Source organism: Taudactylus pleione, unplaced genomic scaffold (genome assembly GCF_031769625.1).
Source record: "Taudactylus pleione unplaced genomic scaffold, aTauple2 ptg000169l, whole genome shotgun sequence".
Classification (NCBI taxonomy): Eukaryota; Metazoa; Chordata; class Amphibia; order Anura; family Myobatrachidae; genus Taudactylus; species Taudactylus pleione.
Window position 1 is genome coordinate 2241748 of NW_028284571.1, and position 19422 is coordinate 2261169.

The 19422-nt window shown below is 46.0% G+C and overlaps 1 protein-coding gene across 1 annotated transcript; it reads right to left on the bottom strand.

Annotated features, from left to right (window-relative positions):
- Window positions 1–7700: 7700 nt before the first annotated feature.
- LOC148521371 (uncharacterized) lies at window positions 7701–11226 on the bottom strand. The gene is made up of 2 exons (XM_088475292.1): window positions 10332–11226; window positions 7701–8608 (listed from the first exon to the last, which is right to left on the bottom strand). Exons 1-2 carry the CDS (start codon window positions 11224–11226, stop codon window positions 7701–7703), a joined length of 1803 nt encoding a protein of 600 aa, XP_088331418.1.
- Between the last annotated feature and the right edge of the window lie 8196 nt (window positions 11227–19422).

Genomic DNA, 19422 nt, shown 5'->3' on the forward strand with positions numbered 1-19422 from the left:
TATGTGGGCGGTTCTGGAATCTGATAAGCTTGTCTGAAGAAGTGAGTTTTTAGAGAACGCTTGAATGTTTGGACACTAGTGGAAAGTCTTATTGTGCGTGGTAAGGCATTCCACAGGGTTGGTGCAGCCCGAAAAAAGTCCTGTAACCGTGTATGGGAACAAGTAATGCGCGGGGATGAGAGACGCAGATCTTGTGCAGAGCGGAGATGTCGGGTTGGAAGATATTTTGAGATAAGTGAAGAGATGTATGTTGGTGTGGTTTGGTTAATAGCTTTATGCATGAGTGTAAGTATTTTAAATTGAATACGGTAGAAGACCGGCAGCCAATGGAGGGACTGACAGAGTGGATCAGCAGACACTGAACGTTTGGTGAGAAAGATCAACCTCGCAGCTGCATTCAAAATGGATTGTAGTGGGAGAGCCTGTTTTTGGGAAGACCAATAAGCAGACTATTGCAATAATCAATGCGGGAAATAATGAGTGCATGTATTAGAGTTTTGGCAGTGTCTTGCGTAAGATATGGTCGAATTTTGGCTATGTTTTTTAGATGTATGTAACAGGATTTGGAGACAGATTGAATGTGGGGAACAAAAGACAGTTCAGAGTCAAGGATGACATCTAGGCAGCGAGCTTGTGGGGTGGGGCTGATTGTCGAGTTGTCAACAGTGATAGAGATATCAGGTTGGTAACTACAATTGGCTGGTGGAAATATAATTAATTCTGTTTTGGATATATTAAGTTTGAGGTGGCGAGATAACATCCAAGATGAAATGGCAGAGAGACAGTCAGTGACACGGACCAGCATGGATGGTGACAAATCTGGGGAGGATAAGTAAATTTCAGTATCGTCCGCATACAGATGATACTGAAAACCAAAAGAGCTAATTAGCTTGCCAAGAGAGGTGGTATAGATTGAGAAAAGCAGAGGACCTAATACTGAGCCTTGTGGTACTCCCACTGATAGAGGTAGCGAAGTGGAGGTAGAATCAGATAAGCGAACAGTGCCCTTATGCAGTGCCCCCAGGTTTAATAGTGTCCCTTATGCAGTGCGCCCAGACTTAAATAGTGCCCCCAGACTGGTCCTGGCCCCAGCCCCAGCCCAGCACTTACCTTTACTTGCTGGCCGCTGCAGCTACCTCGCGCTGACTGGATCTAACTAGATCCAGCAGGTGTGCAGGGCAGGCTCCTCATGTAAATCACTGGGAACGCTGGCCTCTGAAGCGATCGGAGGCTTCTTTAACCTCCGGTCACTTCAGAGGCCAGCGTTCCACAGCGGGGGGTTGGCGGGGAAAAGTGCTGGGCGGCAGGCTGTTTCTGCCGGGCGATGCGCCCGCAGAAAACAGCCTGGGGAGAACACTGTCGATGTGTTTCAAGGGCTAAATCGCACATTTACTAACAGATAATTTTTTTTATTGATTTTCAAATGTTAACAAATGTGCGAATTAGCCCCTGAAACACATTGATTTAGGGTGTGAATATTATGGCATTAATAAATGCTGATATGCATGTGCTAAGGGATTGGATGTATCACATAGAATATGCTATATAATACATCCTGCCCCCAACCTCTGAAGGCTGCTATATGGTAGGGTTGGTCATCGGTGGGTTAACCATTGATGGTACCATTGGTGGTTAACCTTGATGGGGAACCATCGATGGTTTTGCCCCATCGATGGTCATTCCTGCTCTGTTAATCACCAGATAACGGGCCAATTAGAACCGGGGTAGGTCATCATGGGTTGCTTTGGGGGGTGGAGCTAGGCTCAGTGTCCCAGAGTCAGACTGGAAAAAAAAAATAAACATTGCGGGGTTCTTTGCCATCGAGTTAACCATTGGTGGTTTATACCAATCGATAATCGATAGCCATCCCTACTATATGGAAGGGGAATTACGTCTAGGCATGTCTGGCCACTGGTATTTGCCCCACCCTGAAACATTGACTTTATTTTGGCAGGTTGTTTTCACATATCTTCACAATTCAGCCCTAAAAGCATCTTAAATACTAATAGCAGTTTTCTTTCGGCACAGTGGCTCTTTGCCAATGACATCTCACTGTATTATGCTTAACAGTTTCAAGTTCAATAATGAAACATAATCTTCTGCAAATGGATCTATTATATGATGAAAATATGTGCAGACAAAAAACATTTGTATAATAAGGCAACTATTCTAGGAAATCAATATTCAGTCAGTGTAATAGGTTTAATAGGTTTGGAGGCCAAAATATCTTAGAGCTCATCTGGCTGTTATCTTTGTCGTGAGTTCTGAAATGACATGGTCAAAACTTTTCTAGAAGTCATGGTATGTGTCTTGTCTACAGGGCAAAAATAACTTCAAGTTTTGATCTCCTAAAAACTGTGGCCCTGATTCAGAGCCGCTCGCTCTGAATCAGGGCCAGGCTTTTTTTTTCTTTGGAGCGGCCTCTTGGCCGCTCACATAGCTGTGGGTGACCAACCACAGCTATAGCGAGCGGCCAGGATAATTGTCTTGCGACGAGACCCTTGTGGTAGGGTTTCGTTCATCGCAGGCCCCAGAGAGCTTTCGGCATTAACAGAGCCGGAAGCTCTACACTGACATCACTTGGTGCGAGACCCGGAGCGACGGAGTGCCCGTTGCTAGCTGGGTCTCGCGCATGCGCACGACGGAGCCGGCTCCGTCGTTCGCATTCGCTGTGGGCCACCATCAACCCGGTTGTGAGCGCTCGGTGCTTGCGCTCGGGTCTGAATCAGGCCCAGTGTTCCTAAATAAATGTAGTTCTAAAATTCACCAACATAGACATTGTAATTCAACTGAACAATTTAAAGGGTTTGTCCACATTCAGAGTATCTTAGCACAGGCGCATTAAGAGAGGAGAGGGCCCGTGTGCAGTCTCCGTCCGGGGCCCCCTCCTCTCTACCTGGTGGTCGGCAGAGCACTGAGAGCTGCAGTAGACTCTGAGCACTAGTCTGTGCCAGAGTCTACTGCGCATGTGCATGTCACTGAGGAAATGGCGCGGCAGCCATTTTCCAGGCGGTTTGTACAGCGATGCTACCACCAACGCTGGTCTCCGGAGGTAAGTATTGTATAAATGGGTGAAGGGTGTGCGGTGGGGGGTCCCCTGGAACCAGTGTGCACTACACACCCTACACCATAGTTGCCTACCTTTTGCTTCTCCTTCCCGCGAGAAGCCTGGGGTGGACAAGCAGGTGGGCTGTGATGGGGGCGGGGCCTGACGGGTCACGTCATTAAGCCTCGCCCCCTCTTTGGCAAATTTCCGTGATTTTCTTAAATGAAAATAGAGGCGGGGCTAAATGACACGATTCATGGAGGATTGCGTCATTAAGCCCGGCCCCTACACGGGGACCCGCGATCGCCGCGGAAATTCTCCCCATCCTGCCCACTTCACTAGGAAGTGGGCAGAACGCAGGAGAAATGCCTACCCTTCCGGGGCTGCGGGGGGTTACCCGAAAAATCGGGAGCCTCCCTCGAAAACCGGGAGGGTAGGCATGTATGCCCTGCACCCATTATATACACCCCTGTATCTTAGTTTTTTGGCCTGTATATGTAACATGCCCTCCTACAAAATTTGTATTACATTATTAATTAATCTCTTCTATTTCTTTTAACTGGGTTTTTCTCTTTCTTTATTTGCTTCTGCTGCTTTCTTCCCCTGCTTTTAATTCTATTCCTTCCAGGGTGCTGTACAGCCAGGGGCAGATTTTCTACAGACCTGCCTATATGGGAGTTTCCTACTGACAGAGGCTCCGATATAGTATCATAGACTTATGAGTCAATTCAAAAAGAATTTGAAGCAGTCATTCTTAACACGAGTGGCTCACAGCCTCACAAAGCTTATGTAATATACCATGGTTTTTTATGGTTCCCGTCATTTGCTGGGATGAAATTTGGCTCTGACTTCTTATTTGTATGGTGAGATTTGAGATCTGCTGTTGATACTTCACAGGCCTCAAGACAAAGACGATTGTTTTCAAAGACAATAACTTGACATGTTTCTAAACAAGAAATAAAATACGTGTGTGGTCTAACGTTATAAATACTTAACCGTGTGGAAAAGACTTCACCTCACTAGTGTTCCCACATCATACGGAAAATGTCCAATATTGTTATGTTTGGACTTAATTCCATTTTGTTTTAATCTACAAATCAACAAATTTTCATCACACAATAGTCTGTCACCAGGTTTCTGACAATGTATGCCTCCGCAATCCTCTGAAACAGGTTCCGGTACTCATATAACCTCACCTCCAACTTGCTGAAGGATCTGTGACTAGGGTGTATATTTACTAAAGGTCGATATTAAGCGATTTTGATCAATTTAAAATCGTTTAAAATCAATTTTGTGTTTCTGGAGCTAAATCACACATTTACTAACAGACAATTTTTTCTTTTTTTTTTCTTTAAGTATTAGTAAATGTGTGATTTAGCCCCAGAAACACATTATCGATGTTAATCAATTTTCATTGATTTTAAATCAATCAAAAATGATTAAAATCACCCTTTTAGTAAATATACCCCCTAGGTGGCTCCCTACTATATAAGGTAGCTGTAATGGAGGAGTCTGGCGATACACATTCCAGGCAGCGGTGTACAACTATTCCAGCAATGATGGTAGTAGAACTTTCTGTTTCCGGAAAGAAATGGTTGCCATACTGGGTACCGCATAGCGAATGAGACTTGCCATAAACAAGTGCTTCCAGCAGTATTAAGCAGCGGTTACTGACATATGCATATAAAATATGGAATCAGGATTGGTCGCATAAATGAAGGGCAGATGGATCACTCCTGTATAGGTATCTTTGGTATGGGCAACACTTCTCCAGGTGCCCTGCTGTACCTCAGATGAAGAATTCCTCTGCATGTATATTTGTGTAACTGCTGCTTAATTGTGCCAAGTCTAACTCGCAGCCATTAAGGCTTTAGATTTACCTTTTATTTTATGTATATGCCAGTGATGTCTGCGACTTATATTGTTAAGGGGCAGACATGCTAGATGATTCACTCCATGAGCGACATCGTTTAGTGTGTCCCCGGCAGGGGTGTGCTCAATGTCGTCAACGACATTGAGCACACACACTGAACGATATCATGAACGATATCGTTCAGTGCCGGGCACCTTCCCTCATCCCCGACCTCACAATATCGTCAAGTTGGCCTGCATGTTCAGGCGTTGAACGACAACGACCAACAACCTGCGGGCATGCACATCGTTGGTCGTTTATCGTTCATCATTTTTGCCTACACACTGGGCGATATAGTGAACCACTGAATGATAACATCAGCAAGTGTGTACGCACCTTAAGTTATTTATGCATTGTAAATAGCTTCTATTGGCATGCAGCTATGGTGGCTGGGATGTCCTGTTTTTTATGTTTTTTTATGCATTTTAATAAATGTGTGTAGTTTTTTAAAACAATTCATGTGCTACTGTAGACATCTTTTGTTTGCATGTTGAAGTTTCATAGCCATCAGAAATTTGAGAGGAGATGCAGTGGTGAGAAGGGATTTCTATTGGATGCTCAATTTAATCAAGTTGTTGAAGTAAGTTTAATACCTGAAGGGGATTTATACCCCAAAATATCTGATTTTATTATTCATTTCCTGTATTGTGGAGGGCACCTCAGTTTCATCCTATGCACAAGGGTGGTGTATTTGGTCAGCTTATACACTATTATACGATTTATTCCTCTTTTTACATCTATATGTGATGCCGGATCCTACCTAAAGAAACTCAAGAATTTTTGGATGGACATTTATTGTTGAGTGACTATTTCTGGGACACTCATTGGCACCTGAATTGGGTATACCCTTGTTTAAATATTGACTTAGTTATGGAATTAGGGTTTTCCTTTTGGTATACTACAGCCAGCCGGTGAAGAGTAGCACTTTGGCGGTATATTGTGTTGTGTTCTGACCATTGAGTCATAGTTGCCAACTTTCTGGCTGCCCCCTCCAGGGGAAAGGCAGCCTGGTCAGCAATGCGAGGAGCAGGGTGCAGGTATGAGAGTGGCATGGGCCTAATGGCGAGATTGCATCACTGTGGCAAATGCCACAATTAAGTGTATGGTGTGGTCACGGTGACACAATTCAGAGTAGATCATATCATGGGCCGTCCTAACTGGTCACTTCACTCAGAAGCGGGCTGCCACAAGCGGATGGCTGATGGCCTCCGGAAGACTTGCCCATTGTTCCAGGCATCCGGGAGAGCCACCCAAGACTCGCGAGCCTCCCGGGTGTTATGGGGAGTGTAGGCAAGTATGCATTGAGTGATGAGCCCCATTTGAAAAAAGGCACTGGGTCCATGCATATGGGCATATTCATTTGGCAGTGCCTAAAACATAACACAGAAGCTGAGCGGGACACCAAACCGTACCATTATAAACTACACATTTAAATCTCATGACATTGGCCATGACTGTTTTAGCTACTTGTTATGCAAACATATTTGATACATTATATAAATCTAGTGCTTGATGTATGAATAAGTCACCCATAGTTTTATTATTTTCACACCACTCTTAAACTATAACTAAATAATAAATAAAGACGCGACAACTGTATAAATTGCAAAAAAGAGGTCACAGCCAAATTTATTAATACGAATTAGAATTAGAATCAGAATTAAGCCTGGTGGCGAAAAAAGCAGTGCTCAATCGGTCTACAGCCCATATAAGTATTATTTACCAAAATTGGGGTGGAGATTCCACCCCATGCGCAAACCATCCTGGATAGTACCACCTCCCCTTAACTAGCACAGTGCTGGTCCCTCCTTAGGATGATGACCTGGTCCTCTCATAAAGTAATGACCGACTCGCCTTTCTCAAAGGGGAAATGCTAGCCAAGATCTGTTGCGCTAAATTGAGCCGCCGATGAGCACTGCTTTCCGCCACACAACGTGGACCCTGACCACGTCACACCACCAATAACCTATAGGACGCCTCTAAACTATGCCAAACATGACAAAATGGCTGCGACAAATAACTCTAAACCCTCATCTGTCAGGTGAACCCCATCTGGCCTATACAAATGCTCCTCCTCGTAACGTATGCGTGGATGCCTCACTACAATCCCATTTAAACCAACTATATACCTGGATACTGCAGCATTCAACTTCCTCCTAATCCGGTCTATAGCAGGCCCAGTGTGCGTACCACGCCAAAACCTCCGCGGAATGACCTCTGACCAACAGAGCTTAACTTGAGGCCAACGTTCTGCAATCACCTTCATATCCCTCTTAATGGCAATGATCAATTCCACTCCTTTACCGGTACCAAGATCATTACCGCCTAGGTGCACCACTAAACAATCCGGAACACCCCACTTACTCTCTGATTGCCAAAGAAGGTCCAACAGACCATTCCACTTAAAACCTCTCAAGCCGATCCAGCGGATTCCGCAAGGACCTGACCTGGCACAAGGGTGTCTACTTGCCCAGAAAACAAAAGAGTGTCCTACAATCCACACCCGACAATCTCTTCCCAAAAAACCTGTAAGTGTGAAGTATATAACAAAGCATAACTGAAATTCATTGATAACCAAGGCAGGGGACAACTGAGTTAAATTGGGTGACCCAGATGGAGGTGAACAACACCAAACCTCTTTTTACTTTTGAGGGCAAAGGTGAAAAGAACTCCAAATCCCCCCTAGCGGCGGGTGACATAAGGTCCCGAGTTTCCCAAATAACAAACTCGCAGGGAGCGCAATTACTTTTGTAGCTTATCGCTTCTTATATAGCTTTTAAATGCAGAAGACTTCCACCTTCCCAAGCGCTTTATCAACTCAGCAGAGCAGCCTGACTCTGCCGCGCAGGTTGCTGCCCCTATTCTGAATGAATGAGTGCCATATAGCTCAACTGGCAAACCCAGAGCCACAAGGCAATCACTAAAAACACTCGTAAACTGAAACTTCGAAAGCGGGGAAAGATCCGCATGTGCTAACCATTGTACCCCTCCCTTAGGCCTGCGCTGGTTGTATCTATTAGCCAACACTACCGGGCATATGCTCGGCTCCGGATGCGACGGGACAGAGATCCAACGCCCCCTTCCTAATTGATCTGTCTTTGACCTCTGTATTTTAATAAGAAGCAATTCTGGTTTAATTATCACATTGACTAACATAATACCTGAAGTAACGGATTTCTTATTAACAGCTGTTAACTCCCCAACCCTTAACGCCCCAAAAAATGCTAATGCAAAAGCTAAACTAAACAAACAAGCCTCAAAATCATCTTTTGCTATACCCGATACAGCCACCACCAAGTCCTTTAGCATTCCCATGTCAATAGGCCTACGAGAATCACTCGTCTTCAATTTTTCCTTTGCCCAACCCTTTAATGCTTTAGAGATTACAAAAGACTTGGTGGGGTCCACCAAACCATTTAAGCGAGCAAAATATGAAATTCCTGCTAATGCGCTCGACATGGATGACTTTGAACGGCCGCTCTCATGCCAGCGCCAGACAAACTCTAACATCAAATCCTGAACACTCTTACCCTCTTCTGCGCCAGAAATGAACGCCTGCCACTCGCTCCAGGCCGCAGAGTAGGATCTCAAAGTACCAGGAGCCAGTGCTTTTAAAGCAAGTCCTATAATGCCGGCCTTATGATCTGCCAAACACAATCAGGACAAGATGAACCATGAACCGCTGCAGAAGGTGCGAGCGCTCTAAATCTCTCCCATTGAAAACGAGATAATGCATCCGCAATCTCATTTTCAACTCCAGGAACATGCTTAGCTGTAAATTCAATATTCATAGACAGACAAACAAAAATCAAATGCCTAAGAAGCCTTATTACTTGCTGGCAAACTGACCTCTGATTATTGATGGCCTGCACTGCTCCTAGGTTATCACACCAAAATACGATTCTACGATTACTAAGCTTTAATGCCCAAATCTCCAGCGCCACTACAATGGGAAAAAGTTCCAGCAGGAGTAAATTACCTGTCAAGCCCTCAGTGTGCCACGATTCTGGCCAAGCTTCCACGCACCATTCTCCCTCAAGGAAAGCTCCAAAAGCTATAGAACCTGACGCATCCATATAAAGCTGCAAATCATTATTAGATACTGGCGGCAGCAACCAAATTCTTATCCCATTAAATTCACGTAAAAATTTTAACCAAAACTTAAAGTCATCTTTCATTTCTTCAGACAAGCGAATCATGTAATGGGCCTTTTTAACACCTCGCTCTAACCTCCTGCAAAAAACCTTACCCATTGTGATGACTCTACACGTGAAGTTAAGTAAACCTAGCAAAGATTGCAGCTGCTTTAAAGAAACTTTTTTAACTGAAACTAAACCGAACAACAAATCATTAAGTTTTTTCACCTTATCAGCTGGCAATCTGCAGAGGCCCAAATCAGTATCGACCTCAATACCCAGATAAGACAATCTGGTAATCGGCCCTTCCGTCTTTTTCTCAGCTATGGGTACTCCCAAGACCGAGAAAAAAGCTTGCACCGAAAAGAGAAGTTCAGCGCACACATCACTATAACCCGGACCTACTAACAAAAAATCATCCAAGTAATGCATGACACCTGCCTGATTTGTACCAGCCTGAATACACCACTGTAAAAAGGAACTAAAACATTCAAAAAAGGAACATGAAATCGAGCAGCCCATAGGTAAACATTTGTCTACATAGAATAAACCGCCCACTTTAAAACCCATATAACGAAAGGAATCCGGATGAAGGGGAAGCAACCTAAATGCAGACTCAATATCTATTTTGGCTAACAAAGCCCCCTTCCCAAAACCCTGCACTATACTAAGGGCATCCTCGAATGACTGGTAAGTGACACTGCAATCCGCTGCATCTAAAGCGTCATTCACCGAACCACCTTCTCGGGTAAGACAGGTGTTGAATTAACCTGAATTTCCCAGGTTCCTTTTTTGGCACGATTCCAAGAGGTGAGATACAAAGATTATAGATTGGAGGTAGGGTGAAAGGGCCACACATCCTACCCAAACTAACCTCTAAGTTAATCTTTTCTGCTAACATGTCTGGAAAGTCCCTAGCTGATTTCAAGTTCCTTTTAGCCACTACTAAAACTGGACGAACTAACGGCAGCCTAAAACCTTCCTTAAAACCTTGGATTAAAAATTTCGCTTCCTCCTTAAGAGGATAACGATTCGCCCAACGCTCTAAAACTCTGACATTAATTGGCGACACAGCTTTACTTAGGGTTAGGACGCTGTTCTCCCTTCCCCCCTGCACCTGGGCGACTGCATTCCTTTGACGGGTGATTACCCCCGCAGAGGATCCAGACATGCCTGTAACGACAGCTTGTCCCCCTAGTGCACTGCGAGTTGTTAAATGCATAGCACTTCCCTCTACCCGCAGTATTGAAACCTGGTCGTGACACAAAGGGCTGTTTAAGCCCCACTGGAGCCTCGTTAGTAGGTCGCGTATGCTGCGTGACCTCCAACCACACTTCAACATCCTTAAAACCAAAATTACAAATTTTCTGGCCATCTTGCTTCTTCCTAAAGAGCTCGTCATACTGCCTCCATACATTGACCCTGGCGGAAACATACATGCCCCATACTAAATGCAGATATTTTAATATATTTAAGCACTCTGCTGGCCGAGTTTCTATGTAACAGGCCGCAAAAACATAAACACCAGAAAGCCAATTCTGGTAACTCCTTCTAGCCTCCTCCGCTGCTGGATCCCCAGCCTTAGCTAAGTCTAAAGCTTTTTTAGCATCGTGGGTTATTGAAAACATATCCACATAACGACCCTTTCTAATCCTCTCTCTAACTTTAGACCTAACCCCCCTTAATATCGCTGTATTTGAGCAATGGACCGCATCACCCGACGCATCCGGAGCAGAACTGGCTACGCTACCTGCCCTTTTAGGGGTCTTGCCTTTTCCCTTCAACTGCTGCACGAAATACTTCATCAGCTTGCGTGGTTTTTCTGCGGAGCTGGATGAATCAGAAGATTCCTCCGATCGCGACAACAAAGCGCTAACATTGGGCATAATATTTTTCTCACCTGCTCCCGATGTGGAAGGGGCCAGCGACTCGACCACAGATGAAGAGGCCTGATCCTTGTTGCACGACTCGCCCACCGCACTTTGACATGCCGATAACTGATCCTCAGCGCCCGTAGAGGTCGATGCCGACACCGCTAGTGCTGAATGAAGAGAAGGAGCCTGCGAACTCAAGACAGCAGTATTAGAGTCTATAACATCTAAAACATTTGTATCAACTAATGGTACTGACATAATCCGAGGTGATGCAGAAACGGGGGGCTGCGCTGGTGGTGCCTGCCTAGGAATGGGGGGTAAAGCTGGCGGGGGAGCAAGAGGAAGGGGAGGTTGCAACCTCTGCTGCTGACTACCCTGTTGCCCATGCATGTAAATTACCTGCTGTGCATATGGATTAAATTGCAAAGGAGCCGCAACATAATTTTGATGAAATTGACCGGCTCCTTGCATGAATTGAGGGGGGCACAACTGTTGCATGGGCCCTGTAAATTGAGGCTGTATTGGCTGATGCCCCAAACCTGGATAAAAATAAGGGGGCCAGTAGAAACCCTGCACAGGCATCCCCCCTTGGGCTGAAGTTAATGCCTGCATCCCACCTTGATTGCCCACTGAAGCTAGTGGAGAAGGCCTCATAGGTGGGACAATGTTAGGGATCTGTGTCCCACCAAAAGGGTTAACCAGCCTGCGGAGTGAGCCTGCAGCCGGTGAAGCCTGACCACTACCTATCTGATCCCCTAACTGGCCCCTGGGAGAGGAATGCCCACTACTACCAGAAAGTGCACTCAGCCCCCCAGCTCATAGAGCCGTGGGGGGGGGAACATGAAGAGGTTAAAACCTCCTCACTCATCAAAATGGCGCCCGCGCCCTGGTGGGCGGGGCTTATCGGCGGAGCCGAGTGAGAGTCTACCCCGTCACTGGCAATGCTTGCCTGCGACCGGGGAGTGCCTGTAACACCCGCCGCTCCCCTCGCCAGCCACGCTTGCAGGCTGGAAGGAGAGGGAGACGACGGGTGGTGACCAGAACCATGCGCAGCCACCGCGGCTGGCAGAGGGCGGGATCCTGCGCGCGCTGCAGACAGGCGCGCGCCGCGGGTGGCTGAAGAGGCAGCCGCGACCGTTAATGGTCTCGCTGCCTCAACTAAGCGGCGGGGGGGAGCGCTGCGACGTGGACGGGGCATTATGAATGTCAAACAAAAAACGGAGACAAACGCAAATAGAATAAAGGGTGGGGGGGGTGTTGAAGAGAGTGAGGTAAAGAAGGTGAGGGGGTTAGGGAGGATTGAAAAATGGGTAAAAGGGATACAGGCAAAAAGAGAAAATAGAGTAGATTATGAAGGGAAAGATATAAGTAGTACAGAAAAAGAATTTAAGAAAGAAAATAGGGACAGAAAAACCACACAAAATGGCTGCAACTACAGTATCAGCAGATACAGTTTACTTATCTGACTGGATCACAATCTGGAAAGAGGAAGCTAGACTCCTCCTCCAGCCTTTATATAGCAATACTAAACCCCGCCTAAAAAGAAGGCCTAATAGGATAGCCATTTTGATTGACAGCCAATAAACACCAATTTCAAACTATCAACATCAAACCAGCCCTAACCAGTTTTGCTTCAATAAAAAACAGGGTGCTTATATCTTCTCAAGCTTATACAAGCATTCGAGTATTTGAGTTGCAAGCACATGAACAAAATGACATTTATTTTTGTTATACTCATATAATCCCTGGCCAGGAAACAGCATAAATTGTATTCCTATAAGAATAGATCTCTAGTGCCAAATGTGCTTTATCATTTATCTAGTCTCCTGTGCAGCGTGTAATAACAACCGGACACAGCTTGAATCTTTATCTTACACCTAGATGAAAAAATTGGCAGCCTAACCTGAATATCATTTGTTTTCTCCCCATCACCATCTAGCCTTACAATCCCTATAATAAGCCAGACCCCGGGTAGACTTTCCATTTGTAACAAACTCCTGATTTGATTAAACTCCCTTTCTGCTAGAGAAAATGGTGGTTTTGTAGTGAGAAAAATCACATCCAATAAATAAGTGTTTTATGCAGTACTGGATCTGTTCATTTGCATTATACAAGTGTTTTGTAAAGCCTGGTACACATTAGGTGCATGATGAATAGGCCCCTAAGTCTTATGAAACAATTTTCCTGTATTTGGCTGTGAATTAATTTAGATACCTTGTATGTCCTATTTATTCCCATCTGTAGCATAGGAAACAGTAATGTAGGTGTAGGTACTCACTGTGCTCTTGCATTCAGAGCTATGTCAAGGGATTGGATCCTGCACTGTTATAATGGTCCTGCATACCTCCCAATATTTGTAATGTTATAGTCAGGACTTCCACGTGCCTGAGGTGCGTGTGCCTGAAAAGGGGCGTGGCTTATCGGTAAATGGGTGTGGCCTCACGGCACGCTCCCGTTTACATCACTCAGGGTGCAAGCCCAGCACTCCTGGAGATGCTGGGTTGCACCCAGGCTCTCCCCTCACAGTGAAGTGATGCTGTGCGCATGCACACGGCGTCTGTTCAGCAGCGGTCAGAGTTAATTCCCAACTTCCCCCCAACTTGTGGCCCGTGGGTGGGACAGCAGGAAATAGCGGGACAGTTGGGAGGTATGGTCCTGCATCCGGAGGATTTGAAGGACTGAGGGCTCTATTTATAATATGGCTGTGAAAAGCTCTTTATCATTCGTGACCAGTGATAAAAAAGGCTTTCAGCTATTCATGTAGTGGGTTAATGCAGATAAAACTCTGATTTCACCTGCGGTTTCCCTATTTTCTTCCTAATTTGTTTCCCCATTCACAAGTGATCTATTCATCCGCAATTCATAAAGCTATGGTAAGCTCATCTTACCGCAGTCTGTGAAAAAAAATCATAAAGCCATGTGAGATGTGCATATTCATCCAGCTTCCTCCCATCCTGTCTTTCTCTGTCTTTGTGTGAATACCAGCTAGGAGCTAGCAAAAAATAATTTGATTCTCACTTTTTTTTTTGTGCCCATATTTTTTATTTAACAAAATTATGCAAGATACACATGGGATCTGTGGATCAGTCTCAATCCCTTTCGAATCCGACAGGATCATAATTGTCTTTGGACTCTGTTTACTTCTGGATTTGGTGTTTATTACACACTAATGGGGGAATTCAATTAGCTGCGGTACTTTACCCCCGGCTAATTGATCCCTCGGGCTAATTCAATTAGCCCCAGCAGTCTCCCTGGTCCCACTGCAGCCCAGCACACAGCAGAATGTGCTGGGCTGCTGACAAGAAGCAGGCACTATCGGCAGTGACGTAACTAGGGGAGGCCAGGGCAAGAAGAAAAATGGAGCCCCCCCACCTGTGTGCACGATGCAAGAGTGGGCGTGGCCACATGACACAAGGGGTATGGCCACTGGAAAATGGGGGCGTGTCAACATACCACCACAATTTCTCGGCACTCTGGGAATATTCCTTTTCATTCCATATGCACCTTAACTCCCCCAGTAGTACTGCCCCTTATGCAATGCCTCCAGTTGTAGTGCCCCTCATGCAATGCCCCCTGTAGTAGTGTCCCTTATGCAGTGCCCCAAGTAGTAGTGCCCCTTATGCAATGCCCCCTGTTGTAGTGCCCCTTATGCAGTGCCCCATTAATGTCCCTTAAGCAATTCCCCTTATGCAGTGCCCCCAGTAGAGCCCAATATGCAGTACCCACAGTAGTGCTCAATATATAGTGCCCCCAGTAGTGCCCAATATACAGTGCCCCCAGTAGTGCCCAATATATAGAGCCCCATTAGTGCCCCTTATGCAGTGCCCCCAGTAGTGCGCTTTATACAGTGCCCCAGTATTTCCCCAATATATAGTGCCCCTTATACAGTGCCCCCAGTAGTGCCCAATATATAGTGCCCCTTATATAGTGCCCCCAGTAGTGCCCAATATACCATGTATATTAAAGTGTAGCACTGCAGACTGTATGTGGGGGGCCGCCGGGTCCTATGGCACCCAGGGCTCGTACCCTGCTCGACCCCCCACGTTACGCCACTGACTATCGGGGATTTTTTTTCACATGCCTGAAGGCAGGTGAAACAAAATCCCCCAATAAGTGCCATTTTTTTGCATCCATGATTGCGTGAACAAACATCACGTGGAGCAGGGGAGAGATGATGAGGTGGGTGGGTGGCAATCTGTACACAGTCATTATTGCTCGTGAGTAACTCCAGACCAGTCACGTGGACTTTGGAGACGCGCGGCAAGTAAATATCACATTGTAAACTCTGATGCTATATATAACTTGTTTTTGTTTAGATTTTATTTGGGAAGGTCTGCCTCCTACTGCTTAAGTGATTGTATCATATTATTTATTAATGTGTATTGTATGTCAAATTTGTGAGTGCACAACAGCTGCTCACAGAATCACAATTATCAGGGATCTGCGGCTGCGGAAGGCCAGTTCTGCGCATGTATTCCCCCTCCGCTACTGTCTGATTGACAGGCAGCAGCGTTGAGATGGGGAGGGAATTTCTGCATTCCCAGAAACGGGGGACTTTCTGGCGTCGGTTAACTGCCTAAAATGGGATGTTGGATCCCAGCTTGAGACATTTGTCGCAGTACTCAGATCGCATCTACATGCAAATTGCATGGTAATCTAAAGATGCTTTAAATTAGCATCAATCTCTGAATCACCCCCAAAGACCACTCAAATGGAGGTGCGTGCTGTCCCCATTTCAGATGTATGGGAGCTCGGATCCTGCTCACCACTGTATGTTTCCATTTCACACACTCTGCAACTTACTTTTTAGGGAAGAAGTGAACACCCCATTGAAATGCCTTCTGACCAGATTTAAATTTTGTAACCCAATATTATGCAACACAGAAGTGCCACCAATTCATATGATTATTACTATAGTAGTAATAATAATATTTATTTATGCTGTGCTTTTATCCTAAATATTTGTTGGAGTGTTACGCAGTGTTGGATAGTTCCGCCATGTTGGAGTGCCACAGTGTTCTACAGTGTTAGAGTGCCGAAGTGCAGCGCACATGTCTCACTGGTCAAAAGATAAGGGGCCTGATTCAGAGCCACTCGTAAGCGGCAGCTCCTTCGCTCCGAGCGATGTTTGCCCAACTGCGCATGCGTACGGATCGTTATACGCATGCGCGAACCAGTCAGTGCGGCCGAAATTCATGTGCTCGCAAAATAGCGAATGCCTGATAATTTGAGTGACAGGATGAGGCGTATGTGGGTGGTAACAGGGGAAGGTGCTTGAAAATGGGGAGTGGAGATCCGATCGCAGGCGTGCTAAAAGGTCAAAATGGGCGTTTTATGGGCGTGCATAATTAAAACAGCAGCGTCATTGACCACGTCACTGGGTTATTTTTTAGCCTGAACTGCTCGCAAAATTGTGGTAGCAAAAACCAACCACAAGAATAGCGAGCATACCCTGTTCGATGTACTCGATTAATCTAATAAATAGCGGACATGACGTAGGATGCGAGCGGCCAGGGGGCGTAGTTTCCCAAAAAACGACCGCAAGTTTTGTTCGCTCGTTCAGACCTAGAGGCGTGAACAGACCGCAAACAGCGAACGGTTCATTTGAATAGCCACCCCTATTTTCTGGACGAGCGAGCGCAAATAGCGACCGGCTCTGAATCAGGCCCAAGGTGCGAAAACTGCTGATGCTGAAACTAAATGATTGACTGTGAAGGACACCACAGTATATTCCAATATTTCAAAAATACTGACAAGCAGAGGGATAAAAAGAAGCCAACAGCAAGCGGTAAACAAGCTGAAAGCTTTGAAATCGCATTTCCTCAAAGTAGTCTGTCTTTTGGCAACTCAGCTTTGTCTAGTCCTGTGGCCCTTCCCTCCTCAATGTGCACAGTAAAGCAGTCTGGGTGGGCAGAATGTGGTGAAGCTCGACCAACATGTAGCCAAGCAGGACTATCATCACAGTTGCTAGTGGATGATCCAAGTGATGATCAAAGTGAGATGGTTTTATCAATTACTCATGCGATACCGATGAATGCTTCGAGTGAGGGAGCAGAGCAGTGGCTGAAGAGTAGCAGCAGAACCAACCAACGTTCTAACAGTAAGTTAATCTGTGCTCTCTTTATTAAGTGGTGAACTAATGTAAAGCTACTTCTTGTTGTTTTTATTTTTTTATTTCTAGTTTACAATGTTCCAGCGAGGAAAAATTGAACAGGATGGAGCAAGCAACTCGTGCCATGACAAACGTCCTATGGGGCCCATTTATCAAAGTGAATTTGTGGTAAATTCCCCGAAAACACACGTTTTCGAGGGTTTACCTCGAATACTAAGTATCCCCCGGATGTGTGAAGGAGGGACCGCAGCAGGCATCTCCGATACCTGCTGCGATCCCTCCATTGCCGCTGGCAGCCGCCTCCCCCATAGGTTTCTATGGGGGATGCGATGCTGCCAAATGCATCAATATCGGGAATGCGAAGCATTCCCGATATTGACCCCAGCAGCTAACGCTATCTGAAGATAGCGTTAGCCGCTGTGTCCTATGGGAACTTACCGCATATTTAGCCAGCGGAGGGATCTCACGGATCCCTCTGCCAGCAATGAGAGCCGCTCATGTGCAGTCTGCGGGACTGCGCATGCGCAGCAGCCCCGACTGCTCTGCGGAGACATCACAGGGAAAGGCTCTTTTCGGAGCCCGTCTCCCTGCATGTCCCGGATAATACATCCGGCAGATAGGATCGCATTTTGCAATGCGATCAGGGGCGGTGCTGCATGCCCTGATCGCATTGCAAAATGCGATCATTAATAAATGGGCCCCTATGTGAGCAGCTCAGGGAGATGGATGCGGCTTTTCAGGCTAAAGAAGAGGCATGTATGGAGCAGTTCATAGAAAATGAAAGGGTGGACAGGCTTAATTTCTGTCTGAAATGAAGTCCATGCACGAGAGTCAAATGCCACTTCATGGCCAAGTTATTTAAAGATTTCCAACCCAGCCAGTACAACCACATCATGAACTACAACCACATTACCCACTACAAACACACCAACCAATACAACCACATCACCAACTACAACCACACCAACCACTACAACCACATCACCAACTACAGTACAACACATTACCCACTGGCAACCGCATCACTAACTACAGTACAACACATTACCCACTGCAACCGCATCACTAACTACAGTACAACACATTACCCACTGCAACTGCATCAACCGCTACAACCACATTTTCCACTGCAACCACATTACCAACTACAAACACCACATTACCCACTGCAACCAAAATACCCACTGCAACCGCATCACCAACTCCATCCACATTGCCCACTGCAACCGCATCAACCACTACAACCATATTACCCACTGCAACCACATTTCCAACTGCAACCGCATTACCCACTGCAACCGCATCAACCACTACAACTACATTACCCACTGCAACCGTGTCATCCACTATAACCACATTACCCACTGCAACCACATCACCAACTCCATCCACATTGCCCACTGCAACCACATCAACCACTACAACGGCATCACTAAGTACAACCGCATCAACCACTACAACCACATTACCCACTGCAACCGCATCAACCACATTACCCACTGCAACCGCATCAACCACTACAACCACATTACCCACTGCAACCGCATCAACCACATTACCCACTGCAACCGCGTCAACCACTACAACCACATTACCCACTGCAACCGCGTCAACCACTACAACCACATTGCCCACTGCAACCACATCACCAACTACAACCACATTACCCACTGCAACTGCATCAACCACTACAACCACATTACCCACTGCAACCACATTACCCACTGCAACCGCATCACCAACTACAACCACATTACCCACTGCAACCGCATCACCAACTACATCCACATTGCCCACTGCAACCGCATGAACCACTACAACCACATTATCCACAGCAACCACTACAACCACCACCCACTGCAACCGTGTCAACAACTACAACCATATTACCCACTGCAACCACATCAGCAACTACAGTACAACACATTATCCACTGCAACTGCATCAACCGCTACAACCACATTTCCCACTGCAACCGCATCACCAACTACAGTACAACACATTACCCACTGCAACCGCATCAACCACTACAACCGCATCAACCACTACAACCACATCAGCAACTACAGTACAACACATTACCCACTGCAACTGCATCAACCACATTACCCACTGCAACCACATCACCAACTACAGTACAACACATTACCCACTGCAACCGCATCAACCACTACAACCGCATCAACCACTACAACCAGATTACCCACTGCAGCCGCATCAACCACTACAACCACATTACCCACTGCAACCGCATCACCAACTCCATCCACATTGCCCACTGCAACTGCATCAACCACTACAACCACATTACCCACTGCAACCACATTTCCCACTGCAACCAC

Bases quoted from the DNA above. Each gene is read 5' to 3' on its own strand.
- LOC148521371 (XM_088475292.1), bottom strand. From the start codon at position 11,226: ATGTCAGTACCATTAGTTGATACAAATGTTTTAGATGTTATAGACTCT. The intron at 8,609-10,331 runs GTAGAGGGAAGT...CCTGATTGTGTT, and splicing joins ACCAGGTTTCAATACTGCGG to TGGCAGATCATAAGGCCGGC.